Source organism: Trachinotus anak, unplaced genomic scaffold, assembly GCF_046630095.1.
Source record: "Trachinotus anak isolate AG129_WGS33_773 ecotype Australia unplaced genomic scaffold, CSIRO_AGI_Tana_v1 ptg000015l, whole genome shotgun sequence".
In the NCBI taxonomy this organism is placed as follows: Eukaryota; Metazoa; Chordata; class Actinopteri; order Carangiformes; family Carangidae; genus Trachinotus; species Trachinotus anak.
Window position 1 is genome coordinate 3691294 of NW_027273866.1, and position 22645 is coordinate 3713938.

Here is a 22645-nt window from a genome sequence, read left to right on the forward strand (position 1 = left end):
AAATCTTTTGTAACACAAAAAGAGAATGCAAAAAATTCACAGCATTACTCAGGAGAAAAATCAAATACATAAACTGATAACAGATGTTTGTCTTTATTTGAATGAGTCTCTTTGCAAATAACATTACTCGAGGAGAAACTCATTCTCACGGCAGACAATCAAATTAAAACAAGGCGACTTGGGTTTGCACTTTATCCATCACCCTCCATTACTCATCCTCCTCTTCCTCTCCCACTTCCTCTTGTGACTTTCCCACCTCTCTGGACTCCAGCAGGGGTTTTTATCAGGGAGGGATTGGCTGCTCATTCCTCCTTTGATTGTAGGAAGGTTTTTGTGTGTGTGTGTGTGTGTGTGTGTGTGTGTGTGTGTGTGTGTGTGTGTGTGTGTGTGTGTGTGTGTGTGTGTGTGTGTGTGTGTGTGTGTGTGTGTGTGTGTGTGTGTGTGCATGCGCCTGCCTCAGGAACACTGGAGCAGATTGTGCTCTACGGCTGTGCTCTTTATTTCCCGACCACCACAGCTGGAGCAATCATCACAACATCTGCCACTCAAAGGCAAACATCACATTGACCACCTCCAGGCTGCGGGCGATTTCCTCCAGGATGCAATGCTGCTGCCACAGCTGGTTCAGCTTCCTGTAGCGCTCTGGGCAAAGGTGCAATGGATTGCCCCTTCTAGAAATGAAAACACAGAACACTTAAATGAGGGTTTGTCCAGAAGAACACAAAATATATTTCACTACACTTCACTTACGAGCAATAATCATTCTGGGTTTGTTAATTATACATTTTCAGTAACCGTATTCTTGGATGACGCCACAGACTGCGGTGTAGTGGTAGGAGAAATATTCAGTTCAGCATTTACTTAAAAAGTACCAGCAAAATGTATTTCAAGTATTGAAAGAAGGGATCGTTATGTCCCTGTGCTCGTTATGGCATTAAATACTGTATTGCTGGTTTGCTAGTACTATTACATTCATGTGTAAGAGGAGTTTTAACCAATTAAAATGTAATTAACTGGTTTGATTATCTGTAACAATGCTTCATACTTTATAAGGTGTATGTAAAATCTTCATCTTCAAACTAACACAATTCTACAATTCTGAGCTGGAAGTAATAACAATGCAGCACTGGGAAAAGAAGCAATGATTCTTACAAGAGGTGAGGATCAGTCTCCCCATAATCATCCAGGTAAGGAGCAGGGTATGTACTTCCTCGTGTCTTACTGGCCATCAGAATAATTTCACACTCTCTTATCCTGTCAACATGAAATTGAACTTCATTCATATTGCACATTTCATGCAAAAAAATGCATCTAATAAAATCAAATGCAAAAAAGTTTTTTGAGCTGACAAAAAAAACCAAAAACATTTCTGATCTCTAAAGAGTTAAACTAAAGCCCAGGATTGATGACCCACCTGAGGAACATTCCCACACCAGCACCACAGGTAGCTGCGTGGGCAGTGCAAGCTCCCACATCTTCCCCGTCCAGCTGGCTGAGACAGCAGGAGCTCTGAGAGCACAGCATGGCCCCACAAAACAGACACAGGGTCGGGTGCTTCCTCTCATCATCTGTAGACTTGGGACACCTAAGGATAAAGTGCAGAGGAGACAAGAGGGCTAAACATCTACAGCAGAATTTCCACTAACAGATGGTGAATGAATAGACTTTGACATTTCCCACTTACTGAAAATGGCTGGCCTGATTGAGGAGGGCACTGTAATCCTCAGGAAGATCAATTAAACGATTCCTTGCCCTGGGGTATCTGGAGAAAGAGTTTAGTCATAAATTATGAGAAGATGCTTTCATTACAAAATAAAAGTGGAAATGAATTAATACAAAAGCCAAAGTCTACCTGAGTGTCTGGGTTTTGCCTTTCAGGGCTTTGGTTATAGCTGGGCTCCCACACCACCTAAGGAAGACAAAACATTGACAATAATCTGTTCCCCTCTTCAGGGAATACTCAAACATTACTGATCAGATACACTGACCTTGGCTTGATGTTGATCACCTACCTCTGCAGCAGTGGATTAACAGTATCTCTGTGCTCCTGGAAGAGCTGGAACACATTGGAGGGTAGTGCCAGGTAACTGCATAGTGCCTCCATCTGTCCTCGAAAGGTAACTGCAATAGACCAAAAATGTCGACTTGAGTTCATAAATCATCATATACTGAATATTATGATAATAAAATACTTGACCTACCAGAAGTACTAAAAAGCTCCTCTGGAGGATGCACTCCAGTAAGGCAATTGAAAAAGAGAGCAGCACAGCGCAGAAAAGGTTCAATTCCTCTCTTCACTCTTTCTACCACAGAACTGCCAGACACATCTGGAAGCAGCCTGATGAGCAAACCACAGAACAATTGGTCAAACAAGCTGAAGACAAAAGGGAACAACTGAGCAAGGCTGGCTGTCGCATAGTTTTATGTCTGCTATGAACAAAGGTTTTCAAAAGAGCAATTTTCTCCTAATTGCTGGGGAGAGGAATGGTCAAACTGAACTTCCAGGGAATGCTTAATTAATACTGCCATACTTATCATAGCTTGTAATTTGTAACAGAAATAGCTTTGTTTTCTTTGTCATTCATCAGGGGGAGAGAGTGCACCTCATTAACTTTCACCATTGACATTTTACAGACTAGTCCACTCTAACCCTCATTCCACTTCCCAAATAAACTGAAATGAAATAATACAAGTAATTCAATCAATTCACAGACTGCATTCTCTTAATAATGAGTTATTTTTAAACATATACATTTGTCAAACTAAAAACAAAATTCTGCTTGTGTACAGTATTTTGGCAAGTACAAAATAAGATGACATACCTTCCAGTGTGTTGTGATACTGTATTGCACAGCTCTGCTGCTGCTCTCACCTCCTCTGTCTCCTCTCCACCAGCTACTGGACTGAAATCTGCACAGAAATAAAACCATTACTTAATCATCATAATCGTCGTAGTAGTAGGCTTGTTAGTAGTAGTGGTACTGTTAGTCGAGGTTGTTTCTGTTTGTACCTGTAGAGGACAGGAGGACCTGTAGCATGTGCGCCATGGTGACCAGATGCAAGATGTGAAGGTGGTTGTAGGCAGAGCTGACAGCAGACGGTTCTAAGTCTACAGCCTCCTCCTGGTACAGTGAGGGTACAGACAACACCAACCCCACCTGACAAAATACATATTCATTACATACACCATTATACAGTTCTTGCATACAGACTCTGTCACGTTAATAAGATTAAGTTTATCCAAATAAAGGCTATTTCATTGATTTTCTATCATTATGAGAACATGAATACATACATGTCATTAATAACAGTAACATGTATTAAATGTACTTTGCTCAGAGATGAGGACGAGCTCATTCTCTTTCAACTGAGCAGTTCCCTTTATAGGAGACCTACCAGAAGATGGAAGAAGTCCACCTCCAGGAGGGACGGGGTGTTTTTTCTGCTCAGGACCGGTAGCAAGACTGGGAAGAGAGACCACAGTTTTTAACAACAAGGACAACTATATCGTCATAACCGAGTGGTAAATGAATATGGTGTACTGAGTATGTTTAGATGGACCACCTACCCCCCAGCATGTCTGTGAAGTGCCTTTGGATTACGGCCTGAGAGCTCTTAAGTCTCTGGGATGCTGAAAACTGAACTATTGCCTTTAGACCTGCAAGCTATAGTAGAGGAGAATGTCACAAACATGACCATTATTTGCTAATATGATATGAATAATAGTTGTTCAGTTTAGTTCGCAGTATGTGGCATCAAACCTGTCTGTTCTGTAAAGACCCAAAGAGTGATTTCTCCTCTTCCTGCAGTATGTTTTCTGTAGAGACAAACAGACAGGGGTTTGGGTATCATGAAAACAAATGAGGGGACAGAGAGAGACGCTAAAATGCCAAGTCTTACCTATGGCCTGAATAGTGAAGGCACACGTGTTCCAGGCCATAAGGGGCACACGAGGACACAGCTCATTGGGTGCTGTCTGCAGTCCCACCCTGTGGACCGTGGTGGCGCACACAACCAGCATCTCTGCAATGCTGTCTGAGAACTTTCTCCTACATCCAGAGCAGAGAATTCAGAACAGCAAACATAGATACTTGAGTAATACTGAAGGGGCTGACAGTTTCACTCACGGTTCTTGTACTCCATAGCTGAGAATGGATCTAAAGTCTGGCTGGCCCTCTCCACACAGGGCCATTGTCTCCCCATCAGCGCTATTGCCCTCTGCGTTGCAATCTGCAAGAGAGACAATGAAAACCATCAATTATCTTGCACCACATGAATTTTACCAGAGTCTCATACATTATAAAGAAATAGGTGTAATGACATTTAATGGCACTCTGCACTCTGATGAATAACTACTGAAGTAGAAGAATTGATTGAACCAAATAGCCAAGTTACAGAGCAGTAACTGAACCTAAAACCTCCAACACACGTAACTAATGCCAAATAAAGCAATGTCTTTTCCTGTGCCGCTGCTGCTCACCCAGATGATGAGATGCAATTACTATATGCTCAGTTTGTTTTCTTACCATTATCCTGAGTGACTGACTTGAGTCCTTTAATCCTGGCAGAGAGGATCTGGATCCAGCGAGGCATGGTTAAATGCTGTCCAATTATCTCTGCATTATCACTACACAAAGGAAATAAACATTTAAATAAATTCTGTATAAATGTTCCACCAACAGTCCATTGTAGTTTGGCCTGACAAAGGTGGAATGGACTTACTAGTTGAACATTAGTGGTTCCAACGGGATGAGAGGTACAACAGTGTTGCACAGAGACTTGCACAGGGGACACAGGTACTCCCCATTCTCCAGATCGATGATCAGCTCAGCATGGAGCCGGTTCCTGGTCGTATTCTGGACTGCCTCAAAATATCTGAAAAACACAGAGAATGACACCTAAATGGCAAATTAATTGTCAATCTTGCCTTCTAGTGGACTACATACAACATGAGAGGAGTAGTGTCAACATAATATTTAACATAAATGGCAAAAATGCTTAAATTTGCTCTTGTAATGACTCACTTCTGCCAACATGTGGCATGCATGACATGTCCGCAGCTGCCAGTGTGGGTCCCCACAGCCAGTTCAGGTGGCATGAGCAGGGGATATGATGTCCCAGACTCTTTAAGGGATAAATACAATCTACATATGAGTCATGTCAATCTGAGTCAGACTTTTACTCATAAACCTATAGGTGCCATTAGTTAAATGAAAAGTTTGTTGAATGGAGACTGACCATCTGCTCTGCTGGTCAATATCTTTCCTCTGCACTGTGTCAGTACTGTGGACCTCTGGACGCACGCAGTCAGCACCATGGCTGGAGCCTGAGCCACTACCTCCTGCTCCTCCTGGCAAAGAATGCAGGTCAGCACCTCCCTCTCAGCCGGGGTTGACCCTCGGTGGGGCCCAATGGCTACACACAGCTCCCTCTGCTCCATGGCACAGCTAGAGGGATAAACAAAATGAACAAAACTAGAATTCATTTGATATAGATCTTCACCTCTGGTATTCAAAACAAATGCACGGGGTAGTTCTACTGGCTTCGCTTACCTTTCACTAGTTGTAACAGGCTCTCCCTGTGTTCCACTGTCAGGCATGTTGTCATACAGCATCTTGTTTGACTCAATGAAGTTCTTTTGCATTGCTGACATTTGGGCCATAATCTTCTGACGGTGGAGTTTGGCTGCCTCTGCCTTCCTTTTCCGCTCAGCTTTCTCTTTGTCCTGAGCACTCTGGACCAACCAAAAACAAGTCAGAGGGTGAGGTTTCTCAGTATGAGGAAGAAACACAATGCAGTTAAGTTTCTGAAATGTTGAGTGCTGTGTCTGGTGTTTTATTACATTGCTGCAAGAGTAAGATTTTGATCAGTGATGATTTATTATTATCTGTCTCTAAGGAAGAATATTCTCTAACAGGTCGCAACATAAACATATATATTTTACATGAAATTGCAAATGTTTCATTTATTTTGTTGTTTATTTTGTTTGTTTTTTTTACCTCTTCTGGCTTGGTTGTTGTCTCCACACTCATGGACGCTGTTGGACTGGACTTCTCTCTAAGGCACTTTACAATCTCAAACATCTAGAAGAAAAACAATAATATATAACAGAGAGGAAAATAAATAAAAAGCTTATAATCGATGTTAAATGATATATGACAAAAACAGCCTACCTGTAGAACCCACTTGACCATGTCTTTCTGCGCTTCAAGGGAAGGAAGAGTCTTAATTTTTGACAACAAGAGGAACACTGACTTGCCATGTTCTGAACCAATTCCTGGAAAAGGAGAAGAGACATTTATGTAAAAAAAAAAAAAAATCCCAAAACCTAACAAGTACATACATCTCAGAACTATGATAACTGGTTTTCACTCACTGCGAGCCTTGAGGCTGAAATTAAAGGTCACTTCCTCCACAGAGCTGTCCTCAAGCTGTGTTTTCTCTTCAAGCAATGCCTGACCAATCAGGTGCAGGGCCTGTGTGGTAAAGGTATGCATGTTGATACAAGCCTTCCTGAGAAACATGCAGTAAGCTAGAGCAGGGTAAATGCTGTAAAGGTGGATGTAATGCTTACCCTCTGGATCATGGCTTCTGTCCAGTGGGTTGCCCGGTCTTCTGCAGCCCTCTGCAGGACGCGTCTCAGGATGTGGATGATAATGTCACAGCAGAACAGACGCACTATGTTGGAGAAAGCTGGGCAGAAAGGTGGGGGCACTGGAGGACGGAGAGCTGAGAACAAATAACAAACAAAGGGAATGTCATTATAGATGATTCATTATCAACCAGAGTAGAGAACATCGTCACATCTAGGAGCCAGACAGAGGCCTGTGCAGAACAAAGATGTTGGGTCACCTTTATCGTTGCCCTCCTGAGACCTCCTCTTCTTTTGAGATTCTTCTGCCTATCGACAAGTGAAAAATAAGAAGGAACTGAAGGATACTGAACAGAAGTTGTGACAGTTTAATGTAAGACTGGTGATGACGCAGTGCATTACCTTGCTATGCTGGGACCTTGAATAATGGTAGAAAAAAGGGTTGAATTCTACCAGACGCTCTTTTTTTACTTCATATAGTCCGTGTCCTGATACTCCTGGTTTTCTAAAAGCAGAAGCAGACAAGACAGATTAAACCCACGCAAACATTATTATCAAGATAGCACTCATGAGCTGTTTCAGTCTTTACATACTTGAAGGTGGCAACTTTGGTAATGACTGTCTCCAGGCCTGTCTCATGGCTTTCCTACAAAGACAACATTTGACACTAGTTTGTAACTGGCCTTCATAAAGCTCAAAAATTCACTCTGCACTCTATCATTTAGAGATATGGCATTATGCAACTTACATTCTCTGGCAGGCCTTTGACCAGGCTACTATGAGCCATGGGCTCAATGCACAACAGGTGGACGACCTCCCTCATCGTCACGTCCTCTCTGGTCACATGACTGATCCCAGGGACATAGCGCTCACCTGGAAACACAAGGCTGGTCAGCTACAGTGTGGTTCATATTTATCTAAGTAACCATGTATGATTAGTAGAATGTGACACTGCACCAACAATGACGATCAGGAGATACAGCATCTCTTCTGTTAATCGATTCCACTGTATCAGTTCGTCCTGTAAAATTAGTTGCATTTCATTCATAAGAAAAACATTTGATAGCACAACTAATTTTTTTTTCTGAATGAATATCGAGGTGTTACTTACCTGGTCTTTACTTGAACAACTTCCATTAAAATAATCAAAGAGGTCGAACCTCAACAAGATCAGCATGAGGAAATGGTTGGGGTCCATTTTGGAAGCAGCTATCTGTAAAACAATTTGTGGCGAGGGTCACATGTCACCATACTGTGTTTACAAAAATGTGAAGGGTAAGAGCATGAGAAACTGATTGTCACTAACCTGAAGCATGAGAATGTCCTTATCGTACATCTCGTCCCTGCATTTTACATCCTGGTAGTAGTAGACCTGATCACGTGAAACAACTATTAATTTCTTTCTAATTTATTAATTGAAGAAGTAATAACAGAAAGCAGACTGAAAATAACACCTTGTACATCCAAAGAATGTAGCATACCTGGCTGACCAATGAAAGCCCGTTTCTCCGCCACATTTCGGCTGAGACCTGAGCAGCCAGCACCACACAGCGCAGAGGATGCTCAGCCAGCTGGGTGTAGTCATAACTCTCCTACAACAGAGAGAAAAAACATTATTCTATGATCTCAGCAGTGGCAATTAAAAATATTCATTCATGTCACTTACAGGATTATCCAGATGTTCAATTGCCGCTGTTCTGCACAGAAGTACATACAGACCTATGGATCATAATACACAGAGAAGTAAGTTCACAGTTAACAGAAATAATACAGATAAATTACTGATAGTATCAAATATTAGTTCCCCTACCAGCCAGTAGCCTGGAGATGGGAAGATGAATGCTGACAGGCTCCTGAGACACTTTGTAAGGACGAACATGGAGGATGTGTTTGCACATGTAGTAGTCAGTTGCCTCCCTTCTGAAGGACTGATTATTGCACTGCATCAGGACTTCGTGGCATTCTCTAAATGCAAGCAGCAAGATCTCGTCCTGAAGGGGCAGACATAAGCTTGTGAGGGGACTTTATAGTTACAATACCTCTAGCTGTGGGATAACATCATCGTTTCATGGACAAATTACACAACAACTCACATCAGAGGAACACCAGTCCTGAAACATAGCAAGAATATGGCGGAGCTGGATCTGAAGAGAAAAGCCGGCTTCCCATTCTGGTTCTACTGCAATGTGTTGTCCAAACTGGCGCTTCACCTCCTCCATACCCTGATAAGGAAAATGACAGAAGGATCTCCATAACTTGATGTAATAGTTTTGTTATTGTTATCAAAGAATGAGTCAGGGTTTGGATAATTATTACCTGCATGCATTTGAGAAACCCAAGAAAGACTTTGAATCCCTCTAAGAACTGTCTCCGCAGCTCTTCAGTCCATATTGAGGGTTTACTGATCAGAATATACCTGAAAGAGACAGAAGTTACATCTTTGACAGATGAAGATCAAGAAAGTTAAGAGTAAATAATTTGTAAAAACTGCAGCCTTTTTAATCACCTGAGGTCGTGGAAGATGACCTGGATGCGTGTGAACTTGTCTGAGTTGTAACCCAGGAAGAAGAAACGATTGTTGTCATCCAGATTTTCACGCAGCAATTCCATTACGGTATCGACTACCACCTTAATGACATTGCCCTCCTCAATCAGCTGTCTGGCCTAGAGAGGAGATGGATGTTAAGTGATGGTACAGACACAAACTGTCTTCATGAAGAAGTAAAAATATGTGCCATACCAACACTATAATACAGTATCCACATATATAAACAAGATTTACCAGTGTGGGAACAGTGAAGATCTGAACAGACAGAGCAGTGATGGATATACTCCTCTCATGGTCATCATTGATGAAGTCCTTCTGCAGTTGCTTGTAGTGCTGAAAAGACAAAGATGGGAAATGTATTAACTTAAGAAAGAAAAAACTGACAGAAGGTTTTAAAACTATTGATTTTTCTTACCTTTGTGAACTCAATTGCAAAAAGCCTCTTAAACTCTGTCTCCATTAGCATGCTACAGAAAATCAGCTCATGTACTATCTTGCGAGCTCCTTTAGAAAACAAGAAAGAAATGTCATGTTAGTGTAAGGAACTAACTTTAGGTTAACTACCCTGTATATTAAAATCAATCAAAGCTCAACTTGCCTTTGTACATTCTGGCATCGTGTAACATGAGTCTGCTGATGAGACAAGGATGGTCTCCATCTGTGTTTGGCTCTAGTGCCACCTGACAGAAGGCCTGTCTGAAGCCAGCTGCACAAAGAAACACATAGAAATACATTCAACGGAACATGCACAACTGAACAGTAAGGTGTAGATATGTGTAGCACGGTGAGTTGATGTGTATGGTATGGTTTCGACAATGGCAGCACCTGAGTAACTGATGATCTTTTGGAACCAGGAGCCGAGACGTAGAGCAAAGGTCTGATGAGCCATTACTGCTGCGTGAAGGATCTCCACACGCAGTGGCTGCAGGGATATCTGCTCAGAGTTGGACTGCAACACAAAGAGTTATAGTTCATTTAGATGTGCAAAAGTGGTGGTGATCATGGTGATCACAGGTTCAAGACTAAACATCATCAACTTTTAAATGAATGAGTCTTTAAATGGGTGTAGAGTCAGTGGCTGGTATTTACCCTGATAAGGTCTTTTGCTTGCTGGCAGGAACGAAGGGGTCCTCTCTTTACTGCACGCCGACCCTGTGCAACAGTGAAGAATAATTACATAACAGGGTAATCAGCAATTGATAGGATGAGTGCAATTATGGGGACTGATTCAAATTATTTTCATTTTGATAGTAATAAACAGGAAATAGCTGAAACTAAAAATTACCTCCTTGTCAATGAGTGCTGTGTGTGTCTGTGCTTCAGCCTGATCACAGTTAACAGAACGCTGCAGGGTGTAGATCACGTGATCATACGAGTGGTGCTCATCATTGTACAGTACACAGTAGTATGCGTTGTCTTTTTGTCTGCGTGGATGGAGAAATACATTGTTAAAGTTAAGCAGAGTGCTTTGCATATGGATATATGTATTTGCGTGTGATCCAACAGGCCATACCGGGGCTGGAGTTCAGCTGATAGGTCAAAGTTCTCCTCCCACACCAAGAAATCTGTGACGTAGTTCAGCAGAACCCGGAGGAGCTTCTCAGCACGCTCATATAACTCAGGCTCCAACGCACACTCATCCTGCACAAAATGAGAGAAACACACAGGACTCACATTGTTGAACATTCTCAGGAGGTGTCTTGCTCCAGAAATAATGTCCTTGAAATACTGTCTTCCATTTCAGGAACATTTTCTCACACATTCTTACAGCAAACGGTTAGCTGATAGTTGTTGGTGACATCAATACTAAACCTGGAGCGATGTTTCTACAAGCAAAATTTCTACCTGTATTTTTAATACAGTAACTTTCCAAGATAAGGACACACAAAAAAAACAAATATGCATAATTACAGAAACTGCAATTCTGACATGGACAAATTTTGCTGTAATAACTTTCACTAATTCCCCATTTCCTGTGTAGCCAGCAATGACTCCATGACGTGACAGGGAACTGGTCTAAATATTTTGCTTAATATAAGCAAAACATACAACTTGCCTGGTAACATTAATATCAAATCCCCTGAGAACAAACATTCCACACAGCAGCTAAGTATTTCATACAAATGCCTGACATTTAACATACAAACTAAACAAAACATACAGCTAGTCTGTGTGTTTACATCAGTCTCAACGTCACACCACTGTGTGAGAACAAGCACTGGAATCTACCGCAATCTAAACAAGAAAAGGTCTGAAACAGCATGATGGGTTTTCGTGTTCAGTTTGGAGATGCTATTATGGTCATGTGATGTGTCAGTCCTTGTTAAGCATAGGTTCAGATCTGATGTAGAAAACAAAAAGCAGCCTGCCAGGGAGCAGCCAGTGATGTCTCTGTTAATGGAAGCACCTGCTGTTTATGGAAAAAGGAACAGAGCCGTCAAGCTGCATGTCTGCTCAAAGCCCCCCGAGCATGATCTTATCAGAGGAAAGCCCAAACAGTGTGATCAGCAAAGAAAGGCCAGACAAACAACTGCTGAACAACCAATCATCACAATGTGTCCCAGCAGCTGTGAGGTGTAAACTCAATACATCCCTGCACGATTCAGCAGGATTTAAGCTATTGAAGAAAGGCTGCTTTCACCCAGTCTCTCTCACGCACACCTTTTCCTCAAGTTTACTTGCACTCAATCACCCTCCCAATCTCTTAACCTAATTATAAATTTTCTCAGTTGGTGCAGTGCTTTTCTTTCTCATTTCCGGAGCCAACCCCACAGCCAAGAGAGCAGCATCCACAACTAAGATGGGAAAATAAGCATTCTGGGATACACTGACACAGAATGGGACAAGTACGCCCCTCCCACATCCCTCTTTCCGCTCTATTATGTAACTCACCATTACCATGGCAGTGGCTGCCCCTGGGTCGTGTTTGGAGCAACAGGGGCCAATCTTCCAGGCTTCTACATCCCCACAATCACAGAAGCCCCCGCCTGATGACGCGTGCATCTGGGAAAAAATGCACACACTGTACTGTCACTGACAGCAATTAAGTTACACAACTGCTGTAGCTGTAGGAAAGTAAAATTATGCAATTTGGGTCCAACATGAAAGGTATATAATGATTTTGAGTTAATCAAACACTGATCTTAGTGTATCAAGAAATATGTTGTTGTTTTTCCCAAAGTTTGAGAGGCATGCAGGAGGCTAATCAAGCTGACATTATAAAACACTGTGCATAGAAGGGAATCACGGAGCCTATACAAGGGAAAGGTAAGGATGCTTCAGTATGTGTGCGCTCATACAGAGATGTCAAATCTCAGAACAGAAATCCAGGGATGAGCGATTTTCTATTCCAGTCATTCCTATTTATCCAAAGGGGGATCAGCTGACTCATTAATGCACTCAAATAAAACATATTAAATAAGAGTGAATTAAAATTTTTTTAAATACTTATATTGACACCAACCTTGTAACGATGGCTTTTGTGAACACTATCCTGGAAGCAATCCATGCACAGGACACAAGTGGGATCTATGGCACAATCCCTGCAATAAGAGCAAAAGGACTGGTTACTTGATTGAGCAAAAACCTTGAGTTGATTTAAGGTAACATGTATACACACACCCCCTATAATTTCATTCCTTGAGTTACACATCACTGTTATATTCAAGTATATTTTTTGGATTTGTCAAGTTATTAAGTATATTAATGATAGGATCGATCTATCTATCTATACTTTTCTAAGCCTAATTATGAAAAAATATAAGAGTTAATTCTTAAATACAACTCATGCTGATATAAAACTTGTAGGGCAGCTTTGGGAAGGACATTGGAAAAAAAAACTATGGCCAAAAAAACAACAAACGAGCAGATGTATATATTTATGTGAGTGATATGGAATTTTACATCTTTCAGATCTACTTATGCACTGCCCCATACTGAAACCTGAGAGAGTCTACTCATTAACTATTCATTTCTAACACTTAGCCTAAATACGGTGGTGTTGTTGTGTGATTAGATCATTGTAGAACTAAAACTTAATGAGGCCAAACTATTCTCACTAGAAGCACTGATGATGTCAAATAGCCTTCATGTACAAATGTTCCTGTCTTTGAATTATGTGGCTTTATAACTCATCCAGTAACCACAGAGTCCACTGGGGTTGAGTGTTATACAAATATTATTTTATACCTTTCTATTTCATTCTTAAATTTTAGTAACAATCAAAACAATATTTTTTGATCTAAACATTAATCAGAGAGTACTCAAAATTACCAATAAGATCAAATAAATATCAAGTATTTTATCATAATTACTACTACTGTGGTTATAAGTTATTTATTACAGAACATCAGAGGGTCTACTCAGACCTGCAGGAGTAGACAGTCTCTCCCTCTTTGAAGACACGTCCACAGAGCTGGGAGGAGGTGCTGCCCTGCTTGAGCTTCTCCAGACCCTCCTGAGGATCTTCTCCAAACAGGAAACACTCCAAAGGACGGAGGAGTCGGCTCTGCATGAGCTCCTCTTCCTCCTGGGGGCTGGACTCTTTCTTCAGGCAGAAGATCTGAGGCACCTGCTCCTTCAGGTAGTGGAGCAGCTCCGCCCTGGTGTCTGCAGCCTCCAGCCATTCCTGCAGGATGGGAGAGAAGACCAAGACTTGTTTTTCAATGACTCACATCTCCACCAACTGACACACAATCAAAGGGATTAGCCATGGGATCTTGGTATAAAATCATTTGATAAAAATATGAAAATGTGAACTTTTGTGATGAGGGCAGAAAGATGTCAAATCTTATCATTTTCAAATTGTTATTTTTGTTTGCTCTGCTGTATTTGAGTCAATTCCCTACGAGTGCCAAAGTGTAAATAATAAACATTGATAACACCATATCTAAATAAGTCACTTTCACTTTCACAATTTTTTTGGACCATAATTTATGACTGACACGTCGCAGCAAGAGTGTAAGGTCCGGAAAGTTTGGGCCATGATGCCGATTTTTTTTAAACTCATGCCAACTCATGTTCAACTCATGTTGGGGAGCTTTGGACAAAAGCGACAACCAAAATACCACCGGATGGAGATTAAGAGATTACGGAGAACATAACATATTTCCCTGACTGCCTCGTCAACTAAGATACAGCCTAAAGCCAGGGACAAACACTCACTGTTCGTAAGCAATAAATATTGCAGCCTTTGCAGAGACATTTTAACCTTTTAGGTAGCTAGCACAGGAGCTAGCTAACCACGACTGCTAGCTCGGTTAGTATTATATCCTTCGACTGCGCCGTCAACCCATATTGTGCAAAGGAACTAACACATTATACTTCGGCATTTGTCCCTTAGCCACAGTAACCACTGTCAGTTGTATTAGCTGTTTAAAAATCTTACCTTGCTTAGCTCTAGTCCGTCTGGGTATTTCTCACCCTCCGCCATATTCCATTTGCCGTAAAGAAGGTGTCGCTAGGAGACTATTCCCCTTGTAATCAAAACCTTTTGCGACGCTATTAGACCATAATTAAAATACCGAGACATATTTATATGTGGCGAAGCACTTTAGTCTGTTGATCATACGAGACACTTATTTGACAGTCTGTTCGTTTTTTCTATTAGTAAGATGTCTCTTGTCAAAATAAATATTTTGTACACAAAAAAAACTGACTCGCCCTCTGGTGGTACAACATTTAACTTGTTGGATCAATGTTTTCATGTACAGTAGTTACGTTGCTCTGTATGTGCCACATAGCCTGTGATTTTAACGAGCAGGATTGTTTAAATGTATAAATCTGTCAATGGAGTTTTGAATGGAGATGGCGCTGATGTGGAACCCAGCAACTAGATGGCGCTGGTCGAGATCGTCCCCTCTCTCCATGGTGATGAACGCAGCGAAGCTAGAGGTCAGAGTTCAGTGTTTGACAGAAAGCTGAATATGGATTCCATATTTCATGAGAAAGTAAGTTAAAACGTTTAATTTAAAATATTTAGCTACAAGTAATTCGTCGACTTTGTTCGGAAAGCCTTGGTGCTTAAGACGGATATTTGTTTACCGGCACTATCTGGCCGGTGTTGAGAGATTTGTGGTGGTGTTATCTGTATTGTTGTCCAGACAGCTAAAATGCTAATTGCACCTGCTAGTCAGAGATAATGAAAAGTTTGTTCTCAGCTAGTAGGACGCTTTGTAAGAGCCACAAGGATTTTATTTTTGTCAAGCTAGTAAACGAACTGGCTTGACGTAGCTCTCTTTTCTGTTTAAAAGAGTAAAAAGACTAGTCCTGTGTGTTGTTTACGTAAGCTAACCTAGCTGCATTAAGCTCTACTAGTGTATGACTGTCGTGGGGACAGACCAAATCCATACGATTTTAGTCTGGACTAATCCCATGTCCATGAAGCTAAATACGCTGTTAAGAGAACTATTTAATCGTGTTGTCATGTTAGATGTGTCATCTGTCGTGGTGTCTGAACAATAACTACTCCTTTATTTGTAGCAAGAGGGCTCTCTGTGCGCCCAGCACTGCCTCAACAACCTCCTGCAGGGTGAGTACTTCACCCCTGTGGATCTGTCTTCCATCGCTCATCAGCTTGATGAGGAGGAGAGGATGAGGATGGCAGAAGGAGGTATGGCCAGTGAGGAGTACAGGACCTTCTTACAGGTGAGGAGACACAGAAGGGGAATATTGGTACAGGAGGTTATTAAACATGCTGTTAACTAACACTTTCTAACTTTATGTTCTGCGAATGTGTTTCTAGCAACCATCTGGGAACATGGATGACAGTGGGTTTTTTTCAATACAAGTGAGTTTCAGACATTCACTTATTATTGTTAGTTAGCAAATGAATAATCATTATAAGTCAGGTATATTAACAACCTTCTTTGTTATCCAATCCCCTAGGTTATTAGCAATGCTCTGAGAGTGTGGGGCTTGGAACTAATCCTCTTCAACAGCCGGGAGTACCAGAGCTTGATGATAAATCCAATGTAAAGTTTCTTCACTAAGACTTAATTGTGTAATTTGTGTAATGGTGTAATCTGTAATCACATAAATACTTTACAGATTAAGTTAATGGTAACAGCTACTCCTACTTTCATATTTCAGAAACGAGAAAGCCTTCATTTGCAACTACAAGGAGCACTGGTTTACTATACGCAAACTTGGGCAACAGGTATGAGGTACTTGTCTTCATAAAGAATTTGAATACAGACTGATTTACTAAAAACACTGTTTTGTTTCCATTGCAGTGGTTTAACTTGAATTCACTGTTGACTGGACCAGAGCTGATATCAGACACCTATCTAGCCCTTTTCCTTGCACAGTTACAACAAGAAGGTATTGTAATTTTGACTCATTTACAGTATTTTTAGATGTTGCAATGCAGACAAGATGACCAAATTTGCATTTGTGCAGGATACTCCATATTTGTGATCCGAGGAAACCTCCCTGAGTGTGAAGCAGAGCAGATCCTTCGCTTCATGAGAGTGCAGCAGCAGCAGCGGCCCAGGCTCATTGGAGAGGATGAGGCCCAGACAAGTGCTGGGTACGTACTGCATGTGCAGACTGTACAATGTAGAGGTCCCATGAATTACTCCAAAAGGGGTATCTTTGTTTATGTTTCACATTGCTTAGATACATTTTCGACTTACTTGTGGCAACTGATTAAGCCTTGTCCTGTTAGCAGCAGGTCAGCAGCTCTGAGCCAGACAGAGATGGGCTTTGGTGTGGAGGATGAGGTTGTGGATGAAGATGAAGAACTAAAGAGAGCCCTGGCACTCAGCAGACAGGACATAGATGTGGAAGATGAGGAGGCTGATCTTCGCAGGGCCATACAGCTCAGCATGCAAGGTAAATGATGAGTCATTCCAAGATTTTAAAATATTCTGCCATTACTATCAATGAGTCAGTTAATGCTCTACCTTGTTTTCATAGATTTTATTTCAGGTTCACAGTAATTAGTAATAACAACTTTTTGAAAGTTGCTTCTGTTTTTTTATAGGAGCAGTGATGAGCAACACATCTTCAGAGTCTGAAGTGGGAAATGTGAAATCAGGCAGCCAGGCAGCAGAGAGTGCTGCGGGAGGACAAAGAGAAGGCAAAAACGAGACACTCACAGCTGAAGAACTGAGGAAAAGGAGACAAGCCTACTTTGATCGGTAGGTTCAGCTACATAGAGGGTGCTTTAAACAGTTGTAAGTGCTTTGCAAATTGTATTATGTTCAATTTTATGATGTAAATTTGTCCTTGAAAATTACGGTATGCATGATATTGCATCCACCCTTTAAGTGAAAGGAAAATTAATCCATGGAATTTGACACAAATCCTCTTTTTGATGACTGTTTAGGCAGCAGCAACAAGCTCAGCCGAACATTCCTCAACAACCAGACACAAAATCAACAGGTAGCTCAGGTGAGCACATCTGATTTTTTGAAAATGAATATAATATATATTATTTAATAAATTACATATTATCTATTTAAATTTTGAAAACCTATCCAAAAATGACATGGAAGATACTAGCCTGTGGTGTCCTTCCTCATCTAGGTTCAGTAAACACTGGCTCTGTGGAGGACCAACAACAAAAGCCCAGCCAGTGAAGTTGTGAAAGGTTTGCCTGTGTTGTTTACCAGCTGCCTGGATTGGCAACCCCATACAGGGGTAGCTTTGCTCCTTCCTCTAACCTTTTGCACATGCGAACATAAGGACAGCCAGACGGCTGACACATTTCCCCTGGTTAGTTCGCTGACAGGCTACAGAGAAGAGAACATTGACAAAGAAAAGGCAGCAGTTAGTCTAATCTAACTCAGTAAAGCACTGAGGCTGGGAAAAGGGTGACCATAGAACTCATGATGCAGTTAATCCAAGTTTGCAATTGCCTTTGTACCATGGCGCCTTCTATTTCTATTGTATACTGTTTTTTATTCTTGTTTTTTCTCTGGAAGAGATGGAAAGGAATCTTCAGCATACAGAGGGCGTGTTTACTTGTGTGGGGTGAATACATACAGAGATGGGTGTTCAATGACTCATAGGAGACTTATGTTTAGACCACAGATAAAATCTCCATAGATAAAGACAGAGCCTCCTACCTTTGTATTGGACTTAGGTTTGTAGGACATAATATGTGATTCCAGTGCCCTCCCCACCAGAACACGAGTGTGGTTTTGAAATCATTTGTTTTTGCAATGTACTGAAACATCTTTTAGCCAGCAGCACTAACTTGTGTGGGTCATTTATTCCTGACATCATCAACCATTTAACTTGTGAACATCTACAAGTGAACTCCCAAGGTATTCAGACATACAACATATTTTTGATGTTGTAGCTTTGTTTTTACCTTTTAAGCGTATGAGCAGGCACGATGAAATTTAAGATTATGAAGCTTACAAACACTTTAAGGGTGTTTTGTCCAGTTTGGATGAACAGTGAACAAAATAATTCTATGGAGTAAATTGTTGAATCTAAGATGCTTTTGACTGATATTTTCCTGTCCAGAATAAGTTGACATGTAACAGGGAACAGAACTGATAGATAGATAAATACATTCTTTTTAAATAAATACTTCATAATAGATAAATGTGTTCTTTTTTTCCAGCACAGTATGATCACTTGAAACCAAAAAAAGTCTGACAGTCCAACCAGCCTACCTAATATGTGATTTCATGTTGTTTCTCTTCATCAGTATTTGTCATTAAATGTATAGGGAATTTATTATAATGAAAAGATTTTTAAAATGATAAAAGCCTTTGACATCACAGTTCACAGTTACAGCCCCTGAAATATTTGTTTAGTTGCTCTGATGTGACTTATGCTGTTTTTCAATCATACAGCAGTGTGGTATACATTAGTTGTACAAAGATACATTCATTTGCACTGAGGTTGCCATTTGGTAAAACTATGGCCATTGGCTGATTGATGACATTTGGAAACAGTAAAGTACTAAGAATGAGGGGAGAATGTTATTCAGCCTCTGAATTTGTGTAATATAAAATCCAAAGAAGAAAACAAAGCATCAAAAATGTGTCACTGTGCGTAAACGTTGAAGGGGCCATTGTGTTGTTTTTTTGGATTCGATTCTGACCATGACTTGTTTAAACTCTCTGGCATTGTCCTCTACAAGCTTCCATTCAGCCCTGATAACAAACTTTGGTTAAAACACGCTGTGGATGAATGAACCACATTACAGCATTAAAACAATTAGATTTGTTTACAGTTGTAATGTCTTCAAGAACCGTTCATATATTCATGCCTCCAACAAAGTATTGGAAATCCTGCAAAGTCTGACTTATGTGCTGAATGACTTCTAGGAAGATTCCATGATTACATTATTATTTTTGTTTCCTTTTGATCTGTTAGACTTGTTTTTTCTATTTATGCACTTGTGAAAGAGTATAAAATGTTGGTAGTTGGGTTTTTGTTTTTATCATTGCATTATTTTCACTCACTGCATTCTTACAATACGTACTAATTCATCATTTTTGTTATATTTCACATTACCACAGCACATTCTTTCATTTAATGTATTAGTTCTTGTTCCAGGATTAAAGTGACATTCACTCCTCCTAAAGTTTGTCATGTCTTATTTATTTCTTGTTATATTAATGTTAATGTGCAGCTATTGATGGTTCTTGTGACATCACATCTGGAAAAGAGCCGCAGAATGTTCAATAAACAGCTCCGGCTCCATCTGGATCAACAGAACAGGCGGTATGTCATGGTTAATATATAACCCTCAGAGCACACTTGCACTTTGTTTCTCCAAATAATAGATGAAGCTTTTAGACGCAATCTTGTCCAAGCTGAATGGTACGTATGACGGTAAATTTTTGAAGAATGTATTTCAGCAATAATTATCTATACATTTTGAAAATATTCATTATGGTGGGTTTTGGTAGTAACATATGGGAAAATTAAGTTATTCAAAAGATTTTTTTTGTAGATTGTTATCATGTCACAGTTCAGTTGTCCTTTAACATCTTTTGATGTCTACATGTCTGTGTTTCAGGTTGTCCTTCCCACACTTGAATTATGATGGTCCACAAAATGAAGATGGGATTTTTATTTTTTATTCTAACCTACATGTGCCTCCTCACCCCTGTCCGCCAAGCACCACCTCGAAGTCCCACCATCTCAGATCTTTCCATCAAAAATATGGACTTTGCCATGAACCTTTACAGAAAAATATCCACTTACCACGACAAGAACGTCTTTTTCTCACCTCTGAGCATCTCTACCAGTTTTGCTGCTCTCTTAATGGCTTCTGGTGGCGTCACACACAACGAGTTACTCACCGGTCTCAACCTGGCGCAGCTAGAGAGGGCTAACCAGCCAGAACTTATCCCAAAACTTTTTGAACTCCTTCATGAGAACATCACACAGAATGGATCACTGAAACTGGATCAAGGCATGGCCCTCTTTATGAGTCGGCAGTTTGAGGTACAGAAGACATTTGAAAACCAGACCAAGACGTTTTTTCATGCTGACATCAAAACTGTAGACTTTGCAAACCCAACAGAAAGTGTCAGGTTCATCAATGAGTACATCAAGCAAAAGACTGAGGGGAAAGTGACAGAGATGATTTCCACCCTGGACCCACTGACCCAGCTCATGGTAATCAACACAATTTTCTTTCAGGGTAAGATAAATCACTCTTGTATGTTTTAGAATCAACCACATGACCATTGGGTCATTAATTACTCTGCATTCATCAGAGAGTGTTTTGACGTCAGACCTGTAGCTTATGAAATGAAGCAGTGTTATATCTTCCACAGGAGCATGGCAGATGCCTTTCGACCCCGATGTCACTAATCGTGCACCCTTCTACGTTAACAACTACAATGTTGTGCAAGTACCGATGATGTTCAAAGATGATAAGTTCTACATGATGGAAGATGTTCCTCTTGGAGCCAAAGTGCTGAAGCTACCGTACCAGGAAGGTGTTTCCATGCTTATCCTGCTACCCAACAAAGGCATAGACTACACTGTAATTGATGATGAGATCAGTGCTCAGAAGTTTCTCAGCTGGGTCAGAGGGCTGACAAAAACGTAAGTGCAGAGATACTTATTGCATAGAGAAACATCACATTTTATACCTACTTGTAACTCTTATCTTTTATTAGGTTATATATTATTTTATCGGCCATATTCTGTTGTATTTAGCAATTATTGTGATTTTGTGACCTTTACTCTAGAAAGGTACTGTGACAAGCATCCATCAGCTTAAGAGCAAATCATTATAAGATGCATTATACATAAGTCAAAAACCTGCAGCGTCAGATAACATGGAAGTCTTCTTATCATGTCAAGCCGTGTCTTGTTCACAGCAACCTGGAAGTCAACATGCCCAAATTCAAGATGGAGCAGTCGTATTCCCTGCACAACCTTCTACAAGATATGGGCATGACCAGTGTGTTCAGTAATTCAGCCAATTTGACAAGGCTGAGTAAAAACGGTGCCATCAAAGTGTCAGAGGTTGGTTTTCAGTTTTTTCGTGCTGTAATAATATTGACATATTCCAGACCGCAGATGATGACCTTGGTCTGTTCTGTAAAATCACAGGTGCTGCACAAGGCTGTGATTGAGGTGGATGAAACAGGGACCACTGCATCTTCTGCCACAACAATTGGCATTACTCCATATTCCTTACCCAGGACCTTCAGGGTCAACAGACCGTTTTTCTTCTTCATATACCACGAAGACACAAACTGCCTGCTGTTCATGGGCAGGGTGATTGACCCCACCAAAAACTAGCAGTTCTGAAGCGCGCATACATGACGTTGTGTTTATTCAGGCCTTCAAATTGACGGTTTGAAATACTTGTTTTGGTCTGTTCTGTAAAAGCCCACTTATATGTGATGACTATTAATAAAAACTTTACATTGATGTGCCTTTCTTTGGGATTAAATAAGTAACAAATCATTACAGCTCTTGAATACTAAGTATACACACTAACACTTAAAACTCATTCTAATTGGCAACAGTATGGGGTACATAAATGAGACGAGACATCCAGGGTATTTTATTGATAAATTACTTTTACAATTTTAAAGGGATTTTAAGTTGTAACTAATGATTAATGATTAACAGCGTCTTCACTGGTGCTGAATAGATAAGCCATGAATAAGAAAAACGTTTAAATTGCCAGGTTGTGAAAAAAATATCTGGCTGGTATACAAGTATGAAAACACACCTGCCTTGCTTTGCCTTGGTGTTGATCCCCCCTCAGCAGGGCACTTGATCATTTGACCACAGACCTCGAGTAAAAGATCCTAAATATTAACCCTCAGCTGTTTATTTAAATTTATGGATTTTATGGATTATTGTAAGAACTCTTCATCAGTGCCTTATTTATGACTGCATGCAGATTACTTACAAACTGTTGCCGTTTGCTTATTATTGTGGGAAACTTATGACCTTTTGTAATAACGTTATTACATGTATACCTGCAGAAGTTGGAGTTTATCGGTCCTTTCATTTCTTAATCGATTATGAACATTTACAACCGCAGGCTTGACGCTTATTAG

At 40.6% G+C, this 22645-nt stretch overlaps 3 protein-coding genes across 5 annotated transcripts; 2 read left to right on the forward strand and 1 right to left on the reverse strand.

The window, feature by feature from the left end:
- Window positions 1-312: 312 nt before the first annotated feature.
- Window positions 313-14970, reverse strand: ubr1 (ubiquitin protein ligase E3 component n-recognin 1). 2 transcript variants are annotated; one of them, XM_071498889.1, is made up of 47 exons: window positions 14527-14970; window positions 13508-13767; window positions 12604-12682; window positions 12033-12143; window positions 10654-10781; window positions 10426-10564; window positions 10230-10292; window positions 9966-10089; window positions 9739-9846; window positions 9556-9644; window positions 9375-9473; window positions 9099-9256; window positions 8909-9008; window positions 8686-8814; window positions 8403-8583; window positions 8259-8311; window positions 8074-8184; window positions 7899-7964; window positions 7704-7805; window positions 7550-7613; window positions 7341-7465; window positions 7186-7238; window positions 6995-7097; window positions 6853-6901; window positions 6575-6729; window positions 6377-6476; window positions 6174-6277; window positions 6000-6083; window positions 5553-5734; window positions 5239-5447; window positions 5025-5124; window positions 4723-4875; window positions 4527-4627; window positions 4128-4230; window positions 3901-4049; window positions 3762-3817; window positions 3569-3665; window positions 3397-3464; window positions 3011-3158; window positions 2823-2910; window positions 2202-2338; window positions 2013-2121; window positions 1853-1909; window positions 1685-1762; window positions 1415-1585; window positions 1153-1254; window positions 313-671 (listed from the first exon to the last, which is right to left on the reverse strand). In XM_071498889.1, exons 1-47 carry the CDS (start codon window positions 14569-14571, stop codon window positions 530-532), a joined length of 5232 nt encoding a protein of 1743 aa, XP_071354990.1. In that variant the 5' UTR covers window positions 14572-14970; the 3' UTR covers window positions 313-529. The 2 variants fall into 2 exon arrangements, with proteins under 2 accessions (XP_071354990.1, XP_071354989.1); XM_071498888.1 differs by having other exon boundaries at window positions 5239-5474.
- Window positions 14959-19689, forward strand: atxn3 (ataxin 3). 2 transcript variants are annotated; one of them, XM_071498894.1, is made up of 11 exons: window positions 14959-15088; window positions 15621-15785; window positions 15883-15927; window positions 16026-16111; window positions 16230-16296; window positions 16373-16460; window positions 16539-16668; window positions 16807-16973; window positions 17125-17281; window positions 17470-17534; window positions 17670-19689. In XM_071498894.1, the coding sequence occupies exons 1-11, from the start codon at window positions 14975-14977 to the stop codon at window positions 17720-17722; spliced, it is 1137 nt and encodes a 378-aa protein (XP_071354995.1). In that variant the 5' UTR covers window positions 14959-14974; the 3' UTR covers window positions 17723-19689. The 2 variants fall into 2 exon arrangements, with proteins under 2 accessions (XP_071354995.1, XP_071354996.1); XM_071498895.1 differs by having other exon boundaries at window positions 16810-16973.
- Window positions 19690-19812: 123 nt separating this feature from the next.
- On the forward strand, window positions 19813-22004 carry serpina10b (serpin peptidase inhibitor, clade A (alpha-1 antiproteinase, antitrypsin), member 10b). The gene is made up of 5 exons (XM_071498891.1): window positions 19813-19928; window positions 20128-20757; window positions 20894-21167; window positions 21446-21593; window positions 21681-22004. Exons 2-5 carry the CDS (start codon window positions 20151-20153, stop codon window positions 21870-21872), a joined length of 1221 nt encoding a protein of 406 aa, XP_071354992.1. The 5' UTR covers window positions 19813-19928; window positions 20128-20150; the 3' UTR covers window positions 21873-22004.
- Window positions 22005-22645: the final 641 nt, after the last annotated feature.

Bases quoted from the DNA above. Each gene is read 5' to 3' on its own strand.
- ubr1 (XM_071498888.1), bottom strand. From the start codon at position 14,571: ATGGCGGAGGGTGAGAAATACCCAGACGGACTAGAGCTAAGCAAG. The intron at 7,098-7,185 runs GTATGTAAAGAC...TTCTGCTTTTAG, and splicing joins ACCAAAGTTGCCACCTTCAA to AAAACCAGGAGTATCAGGAC. The intron at 4,050-4,127 runs GTGAGTGAAACT...CTCTGGATGTAG, and splicing joins AGCTATGGAGTACAAGAACC to GAGAAAGTTCTCAGACAGCA.
- atxn3 (XM_071498894.1), top strand. From the start codon at position 14,975: ATGGCGCTGGTCGAGATCGTCCCCTCTCTCCATGGTGATGAACGCAGC. The intron at 15,089-15,620 runs GTAAGTTAAAAC...CTTTATTTGTAG, and splicing joins ATTCCATATTTCATGAGAAA to CAAGAGGGCTCTCTGTGCGC. The intron at 16,112-16,229 runs GTAAAGTTTCTT...TTCATATTTCAG, and splicing joins AGCTTGATGATAAATCCAAT to AAACGAGAAAGCCTTCATTT.
- serpina10b (XM_071498891.1), top strand. From the start codon at position 20,151: ATGATGGTCCACAAAATGAAGATGGGATTTTTATTTTTTATTCTAACC. The intron at 20,758-20,893 runs GTAAGATAAATC...TATCTTCCACAG, and splicing joins CAACACAATTTTCTTTCAGG to GAGCATGGCAGATGCCTTTC. The intron at 21,594-21,680 runs GTTGGTTTTCAG...GTAAAATCACAG, and splicing joins GTGCCATCAAAGTGTCAGAG to GTGCTGCACAAGGCTGTGAT.